At 36.5% G+C, this 9087-nt stretch overlaps 1 protein-coding gene across 2 annotated transcripts; it reads left to right on the forward strand.

Annotated features, from left to right (window-relative positions):
* Positions 1-3871: 3871 nt before the first annotated feature.
* On the forward strand, positions 3872-8708 carry LOC18448864 (hypothetical protein At1g04090). 2 transcript variants are annotated; one of them, XM_020676408.2, is made up of 3 exons: positions 3872-4000; positions 6908-7356; positions 7407-8708. In XM_020676408.2, exons 1-3 carry the CDS (start codon positions 3904-3906, stop codon positions 8502-8504), a joined length of 1644 nt encoding a protein of 547 aa, XP_020532067.1. In that variant the 5' UTR covers positions 3872-3903; the 3' UTR covers positions 8505-8708. The 2 variants fall into 2 exon arrangements, with proteins under 2 accessions (XP_020532067.1, XP_088719464.1); XM_088863338.1 differs by having other exon boundaries at positions 6908-7308; positions 7359-8708.
* The last annotated feature ends 379 nt before the right edge of the window (positions 8709-9087 follow it).

Consider the following 9087-nt stretch of genomic DNA (forward strand, 5'->3'; position numbering starts at 1 on the left):
CTGGTCCAAGGGATTTATTTTTCATGCCTCGAAAGCGGAGGTGGATTTGGCCATCGAGCTCAATTGTTTCTTTTTACAGTTCGAGAGTGATTTTTCATTATTAGGTAATGTAATACATAATCGATTCAAAGCTCCTTGAGCACTCAATATTGTTTATGCCAATTACTGCTATAATCTTTCGAATCGTGTTTGGTTTCTAGATCATAGCTTTCGTGAGGCAAATATAGTGGCTCGCACATTCGCTAAAAAAGCCATAATTTTTTCAAAAAAAATTGTTTCATGCAGGCTGGACCACATAACTATATCCGCAGTTCAAAAAGTGTAAAGCATCCATCTTAAAGATAGATGCAAGTAGGTGTTTCGTCTAAAGACAATGGAAACTAACGGTTCAAATGTTTTCTTACTAGAATTATTATTTCTAGTTTTTAAAATTTATTTATTTTTTCATATTCATGATCTGCATGTTAGAGATTGCATGTCTTTAAAAATCTAGTCCAAATATAAAAAATAGATTTATTAATAGGCCCATAGTTCTACGTATGCGGGCTTCGCCGTATTGAAACCTGGTCTTTTTTTCAAAAGCTACAATTTGACAATCTAGACCACTTGAATTTTATTCTATTACACTACTTTATGATGTGGCACAAATGCCCTATTCTACGGTTATATATTTTATAAGTTTTTTTTTTTTTTTTAGTTATTAATAAAAAATCGGGTAAAGAGCCTTTTCCCCACTTAAAAATATCTGGTCCAAAGGAATTGAGAAATTCTTAACTACACATTGGGCAATGGAGTGTAGCATTTACCGCACTAAATCCGATGCCAGGATCTCCATTCGTAGGTGTTGACCTAAAACGTTATGATGTCCTAGGGTTGTGATGAGAAAATGGGTAGGAAAAAGCTAGGGTTTCTGGAGAGAGTTTTTCCCTTAGTCTGTTTCTCAAGCTTTTGATCTTTAAGCTCTCGTAAGATTGAGTTGGGAGGGGATATTGATATGTGAAGGTTTGGGGTTCAGGAGTTTGATCGACAGACCAGGAATCGCATGATTCCATCTCCAAATTGTAATTTATTGATCTAAACATATTATGGAAGTGATTTACCCAAAAAAAAAACATATTATGGAAGTTTTAAACACGTATCTTACAAATCAACATTTCGGCCATACATGACACATTTTATAGCGTGTCCGACACAAGGGATTCTTCTCTCGTGTCGGACAATGCGATTGGTGTACTAAGCCTAGAGATTCAATGATCAACGACAAGTAGAACTCAAATCTATATTGAATCAAGGCTTACTACATGATTTTATCATGCTCTAACCTTGATTTTAGTGATTCACCGCGTTTTGGCGTATCCTCATCCAAACCAACGTTAAACATGCATTTATTATTATTATTATTATTATTATTATTATTATTATTATTATTATTATTATTATTATTATTATTATTATTATTATTATTATTATTATTATTATTATTATTATTATTATTATTATTATTATTGCAACATATGTCCATCCCTTAACTGCGACTTAATAATTTAATATATAGAAAAAATCTAAAAAACGCCTATAGATGAATTGTTATAATGTTTCGCCCCACCACAGACATGCTACGTCCGGTTTATTGAACGGAGCCACAACGGACGGCGCATGGTCCGTAGTGGTTTCGCATGTTTTTTGACTGTCACGGACTTGCTATGTCCATGACGGTTTGACCGCTATGGACATGCTAGGTCCGTGGCGGTCTTTAATCCTTACCGTCCGAAAAAATCGGACGGCGTTGAGCCTATAGACGAAAACATTGTTGCGTAGTGGTTTTTTAATATATAATATAGAGATAAAACTACCGAGTGGCCTTCAAATTTATGTTCATAAGAATTTCCTTCATTAGGAGAAGTGTAGGAAGTTTCCTATTTTAATGTAAGGAGTTTAATTTGGCATTTATATTCAATTCCTCTTAGTTTCCCATCCCTCCTCTCTCTCTAGAAAGGTTATCTCTTCATATCAACATCTCTCGTTTCTTTAACTAGCCAAAAAAATCTCCCTTTCCTTATTTATTTATTTTTTACCAATGTTACTTTATTAAAATCCGAAGGACACAAGAATGACCATAAAAGACAATTATTACATTGATAGTATCTCCCTTTCTATTCCCTATCACGTAAAACTATTCATACTTTATTTACTACACCTGTTATTCTTTTCTCCTTTTCACACGCATCTTTCATTCCTCATTTTTCACAAGTTTCATTCTCCAATTTGCCATCCTACATCACCTACTTTACCCACAATTTTGAACAAGTGAATGTCTTCAATGTTATGATACAAATATTAGGACTACCTCCCTCTCTACCCTCTTTGAATATGAGCATTAAAATAAGATCACGTGGTATTGTAGAAATGCGGCCTTGGCAATAAATATATTTTTTAAATATAATTTGATCTTAATTTTTGAAAGATATATAATCTTTAGCATGCAGATCATGAATATAATTTTTTTTTAAAAAAAAACTAAAAATAATAATTATATTAAAAAAAACATTCGAACCGTTAATTACAATTGTTTTTAGATGGACCACCTATTTGCATCCGTCTTTAAGATGTATGCTTTATACCTTTGTGCAGAAATGCGGTCCAGCCCGCATGAAACTATTTTTCTTAAAATAATTGACTAAACCTTCAAAAGAACATCATACTCTAAAAATAAAAAGGATATTAATGAAAAATTGACCCTAGCTTTTACTAGTTGGAAACCGATGAGGATTATGGTTACCCCAATCCTAAGAATTAAGAAGACTTCCACCCAAATTCACTTTTTTGTGATTGGCTTCAAACCCAAAGTTGAGAAATGGTAGTCCGTAGCGTGCGTCCCTCTCTCTCCCTCTTGTTAATACAAGTGCTTAAAAAATTACCTATTCGGATCGGATCGGGAATTAGATTTTGGATTAGGATAGGTGGAGGACCGACGGAGTTCCTTACACAATGGGAAATCAATCAGATTTAAAAGAATTTTCCCGATTCTATTAGAGAACCAAACGATTTTGTCAGGGAACTAGGGAATTTGTATTGACCCACTCGCTCGGTGTCCAATTTACTTCATTTAATATTTTTGTGAAGAATTTAAAATACAAGCATACTATTTTAAATATCCTTCAAATCGGGCCGATTCGGGTATAATAACTGGTCGGTGCACCCTGAAAATCGGGGTTTTAGAGCAATGGGTCAAAGTGTGAAGGGCAATAGGCCAACAATCATTCGTCACCATTCAAAAGCATTTACTCCTCTTACCACATTCTTGGAGCCGTCCTCAACCCACTGAAATATCATAGCGTCACGAAAAGAGTCCATTGAAATTCATAAACCTTTCCTTATGCGAAAGGTTCCCGAAATTTCGGGGAAGAACAAACCAGCAAGAAATCCAAAAATTGATGCCCCCACAATATTCATTGCTTTATGCCCCCATAATATTCATTGCTTTAAATGCGTATCACATTAAAAAGCAAAGACTTTACGGTAGAACTCTCTCACGCTCTCATCTCTCCTCTCTCTCTCTCTATTGTAGAACTTGCTCTCTCTCTCTCCCTCACTCATCTCTCCTCTCTCTTCTCCTTTTAGGGTTGAATTTACTCTCTCTCCTCTCTCCTCTATCCTCTCTCTAAGGTTGAATTTCCTTTCTCTCTCCTTTCTCTCAGGGTAGAACTTGCTCTCTCTCATCTCTCCTCACTTTGTAAGATAGAACTTGCTCTCTCTCTCCTCTCTCTAGGGTAGAACTTGCTCTCTCTCTTTCTCTAGGGTAGAACTTGCACTCTCTCTCTCTCTCGCTTAAATGATATGCTTTAAATAGATAGACCCATATCCATTTGTTGTGTGAACAAAACAAAGAAGGTGAAGTTTGAGATGGGGAATCGCCTCCCTCGCCCTCAACCAGCCGTGAAGCTGATGCCTGTAGACACTCCATTTAAATTGCCTTCCACTCTTCCATCTTGGCCACCAGGTACCTCTCTCTCTCTCGACATAAATAGACATGCATCAATATGCATGGAATGCTTCTTAAAGGCCGGGTTAGTTAATGGGTGCTAATCAAACACGACTCCATATAAATGCAGCTCTAGTGCCGGAGACCCTGCGATAGCTTGAAAATCTATTTTTTCTGTGATTATAAGATTTGTAGCTTCAAATGTGGTGCCGATCATATAGATCCATAAATACTTAAAAATAGACGGTCTAGATAACTTGCTTAAGAGATATGTTGTTTTTATAATTTTTTTTTTTTTTTTTTTCATATCCATAATTATTGAGGTCCAGATGATCAATTTGATTCTTTTCAATACTAGAACTGCATTTCCCGGCAAGGTATTTAAGTCTTGATCGGCTTTTTAATGTAAATCTAAGGCTTTTATGTAGAAATCTTCTCTTTTTTGTTTCATTTTTTAAAACACTCATTGAATTATGTTCACCTACCATTGTTTTCCCTCCTTCAAGTCTAGTACATGGACCTTCAAATGTAAGAGTTATTTGCTTCTGGATAAAGCACTCTCAAGGAAAAAAAAAAGGAAAATGGTAGGGAAAAAAATTGAGGAATGAATGAAAAAAAGAAAAGGAAATTACGGGAAAAAACTTTTCTAAAAACTATTATCTAATCTTTTAAAAGATTTAGATAAGATTAACCTTCTTTCAAGCTTAGGATGTTCTATATAGAAGGCATTATGCCATTTTTTGCAACGTTAAATACTCTAGGACGATATCAGTAAGGCAACGTAAAACCCGTTATGTTAAGAAAAGAACCTCTCAATAGATAACGCAGTTAGATACCGTTACAGGTGGAACTAAAGCTGTTAGATCGGCCAAACTATTGGCGTGATGTTGAAGCGGGATTTGTACCATCAATGGGTTTGTGTGATTGAGATTTAGAGAGAGAGAGAGAGGGGCCCGGGGATGAATATTTGGGTCATACTCCAACGGGAGTATAGTGTTCATTTACTCCCTCGGGTAAAGCCCCGAATTTTGGGATATAAACTTTCAACCCGTTGACTAACCTTGATAAAAAAAAAAAAAGGAAATTTTTTTTTTAAAAAAAATTACACTCTTTATGCACTTGAAAAAATAATGTTCAATATTGTCCAATTTTTTAAGGGTAACGTCTAACTGTCCAATTTTTTCTTTTGAAAATAATAATGGAGTGATTCTTCCCAAACTTCTAGATTAAAAAAAAGAATCCCAAGTACATCATCTGATGAGGGAGTAACTGTACAATATGCTACCACAGGAGCATAGTACATGCGCTTATGAGAGGAAGCATTGCGTTTACTAGATAATGCGCGCGCAGTCTAGTTTATGGTAATTTTCAAATTTTCAGTCAGAAATAATTACTTTATTTTTAAATAATTCAGCCCATAATAAGTTATTTGGATTTTTAAATAATTGGATTTCTAGCTATTTTTAAGAATTCTTTAAACATCAAACATCTAATGTAAGTTATTTTTTTATTTTCAAATTATGAGTACTTATCGTTTTAAAAATAATTCATGCCTGTTTAAAAATAAGAGATTTCGAAATGAAAGGAAATGATTTTGTGATAATTTTAATTTCCATATTTATTTATTTTAACTAATTCATGCCATAATAAAACAATTGGATTCTTCAACTATTATTAAAAATATTCTTATTTATGACGTCTATCTATAACAATTTTCACATTACTTTTTAAATTATGAATACTCAATGTTTTGAAAATAATTAGTCTGAATTTGAAATAAGAGGTCTGAATTTAGTAAGACATGAAATGAAAACCTATTTTCCTATACTTTTGATATAGGAACAGATGGCCAATTTTTTTATTTTTTATTTTTTTTAAAAAAAAAGAAGGGCAAAAAAAAAAATGCGGTCTAATGTTTCAACGGACATGTAATTATAAGATTTAAATATAGTACAGCTGTAAATTTTCCTTTTAAAAGACTGTATAGATCTAAGGCCATGCATTTTTGTTAGAAATAAACATGTTTTCCCTGACGGTCTCTTCACACTATTCACGAACTGGGTAAAGAGCTAATCAACCTTGGAGGAGGACCTTGTCAAGTGTGGTAGTTAGGAAAGGCCAAAAGTCCCAAAACAATAACCCCAAAGCAACCTTATCTTTCAAAGCAGTTGTTTGTTTCACACACTTTGGGCAGGAAAATGTGCCTTTATTTCATAAAATACTCACTCTTTTCTAAAACCAACCAATGTTAGAGATCTTTATCTGAAAATTCGTTTCAAAAATAGCTCCTCACCTCATCTGAAGCTTCTGTCGGACGTTTGTATGTTTGTGTGAGTGCATCTGCATGGTAGTTTTTTTTTCTCACTTTCCGTCCGGTGTTTGACTACTCGGGTGAGCCAACCCGGACTCGCTCAAGTAATTCGGGTTCACCACCTTGGTGGTCCCAAGTATCCCAAGTTTTGCTGTCAAGGTCGGAATCTTAAAAAGAGAATTTAAGAAAGAAACAACTAAATATTTTAAAAAATAAGAAAGTTATTTGTAGTATGTCCTTTGTATTTTGTACCATTTTTGACAAAGTTTGACAAGTATTTTAGCCATGAGTGCTTGCTTTCCCTTCTTTTTAGTTTATTTCTAAAGTATCTCCACTCACAAATTGATTTTTTCAAAATCTATTTTTTCACTACTTTTGAAACCTCATTTAGATGTATTTTGTTTAAGTTTACTTTAAACACATTTTCACATCTTTGTTGGAAATTTTTTGTATTTTTTTAACACTCTTTGGCCTGGCCATGATGTACCCGACTCGAGCCGAGTCCGGGTCATGCTTTCCTATACTTCCTTCATCTCAACTTGTACGTTTATGAGTGTGAAAAAATGTGCTTGGTAGTTTTATTCTCCCTTATTTTTATGTAAATTTGTCCTCAGGCTCAGGATTTGGAACTGGGACCATCGCATTAGGAGGCTTAGAGCTACGGCAAGTGTCGACTTTTTCGAAGGTGTGGGCATCCCATGAGGGAGGCCCCAATAACACAGGGGCCACATTTTTCACGCCTTCTTCCATTCCATCTGGTTTTTATGCCTTAGGAGCCTACAGCCAACCCAATAACCAACCACTCTTTGGGTGGGTCCTAGTCGCGAAGGATAACGATGGTTCTATCCTCGCGAAACCTCTCAATTTTTCTCTCATTTCTAAAAGGGTCCAAGACAACAATTCTGCTTATTTCTGGCGTCCTGTACCACCCGAGGGCTACAAAGCCATCGGTCACTTAGTCACCAACACTGCAGACAAACCCTCTACCGATAGTATGAGATGCGTACGTACAGACCTTACAGATGTGTGTGAAACTGATAGCTTGGTGTGGAGCACACGAAAGGCCTTACAGATGTGTGTGAAACTGATAGCTTGGTGTGGAGCACACGAAAGGCCGCCAATAACAATGGGCTCAGTGTCTATAGTTTAAGGCCTAAAGAAAGAGGGAGCAATGCTTTAGGGATATGTGTTGGCACATTCGTTGCGACTGTTGCGAGTACCCCAGATGCTGATGTTGCTTCTTTAGCTTGTTTGAAGAATAAGGGCTATGTGCTAGACTCCATGCCAAACCATGCCCAAATTGAGTCGCTACTGAAGGCCTACTCCCCATTCATGTTCTTCCATCCTGATGAAATGTACCTCCCTTCTAGTGTCCCTTGGCTCTTCACAAATGGAGCCCTTTTATACAAGAAAGGTGACCCAAACCCTATCCAGATTGATCCGAATGGATCCAACCTTCCCCAAGACGGTTCCAATGATGGCTCTTATTGGATAGACCTTCCGACCAATAACGATGCTGCAGATAAGGTCAAGAGGGGGGATTTAGGGAGTGCAGAGTCATACTTGCATGTGAAGCCTATGCTGGGGGCAACGTTCACCGACATTGCGATATGGGTGGTCTACCCATTCAATGGCCCGGTAAAGTTAAAGGTGCAACTGATAAATGTTCCACTGGGGAAGATAGGGGAGCATGTAGGGTATTGGGAGCATCTGACCCTGAGGATAAGTAATTTTACTGGTGAATTGTGGAGAGTTTACTATGCTGAGCACAGTGGGGGTCAGTGGATGAATGCTTCAGAACTGGAGTTTCAACAAGGAAACAAGGCCACGGTCTACTCATCCTTGCATGGACATGCCTCATATTCTAAGGCAGGGCTTGTCCTACAAGGCAATACCAAATTAGACATAGGAATAAGGAATGACAGTGCTAAGAGCAAGTTTGTAATGGATACAGGCGCGAAATTCACCATTATCGCAGCCGAATACCTCGATTCGATCGCACAACCTCCCTGGTTGAACTATACCAGAGAATGGGGACCCAAAGTTAGCTTTGACACAACAAATGAGCTAAAGAAAGTGGAGAAATTTCTTCTTAAAAAATTGAGAAATGCAGTGGAAGACATAGTTAGAAGTCTACCCAAAGAGGTGCTAGGAGAGGAAGGTCCTACTGGTCCTAAAATGAAGAACAACTGGACAACTGATGAAGTTTGAACTGTGACACAAATCAATTTCCATCCTCCAATTTGACAATTTGTAATTTATGAGAAATTAGTACTCCTAGTTAGGTGCAGTGTCCATATGGTCCCTGTTTTTGACAATCACATTAAATGGTCCCTTGATAAGGTCACATAAGCAGCATGTGGCCTACTTCTTGTGTATCTTCTCCATATATCATCTAAAGATCATTAAAAGAAAGGATATCACTCTTTTTTTTTCTTTTGGTAATTAGGATATCACTGCCTCTATACCTTTGGATCACCAATTCACCCTATTTTTACTGTAACTTCAGTAAATCTAAATCATGTAGGATTCTTCCCAAATAGATTGAATCACCATTTCTTGTCTCGCCCGAGTTGACTCCAAGTCGAGCGAGTTATGCGGACTCGCCCAAGGGGAAATAACGAGTACGCCCACTTTCATTCAAATAACACACAAATGACATGTTGGCTAGCATGTACACTAGTGTGCCAATTAAGCCTTGTTGTTTATATATATATATATATATATATATATATATATATATATATATATGTGTGTGTGTGTGTGTGCACGTGTGCATGTGCGTGTGCGTGTG

Source organism: Amborella trichopoda, chromosome 3, assembly GCF_054954075.1.
Source record: "Amborella trichopoda isolate Santa Cruz 75 chromosome 3, AtrichopodaSantaCruz75HAP2 v2.0, whole genome shotgun sequence".
Taxonomy (NCBI): domain Eukaryota; kingdom Viridiplantae; phylum Streptophyta; class Magnoliopsida; order Amborellales; family Amborellaceae; genus Amborella; species Amborella trichopoda.

Excerpts from the sequence above, each read along its gene's own strand:
- LOC18448864 (XM_020676408.2), top strand. The coding sequence starts at position 3,904 with ATGGGGAATCGCCTCCCTCGCCCTCAACCAGCCGTGAAGCTGATGCCT. Across the intron at positions 4,001-6,907 it reads TCTTCCATCTTGGCCACCAG|GCTCAGGATTTGGAACTGGG; the intron begins GTACCTCTCTCT and ends ATTTGTCCTCAG. Across the intron at positions 7,357-7,406 it reads TGGTGTGGAGCACACGAAAG|GCCGCCAATAACAATGGGCT; the intron begins GCCTTACAGATG and ends AGCACACGAAAG.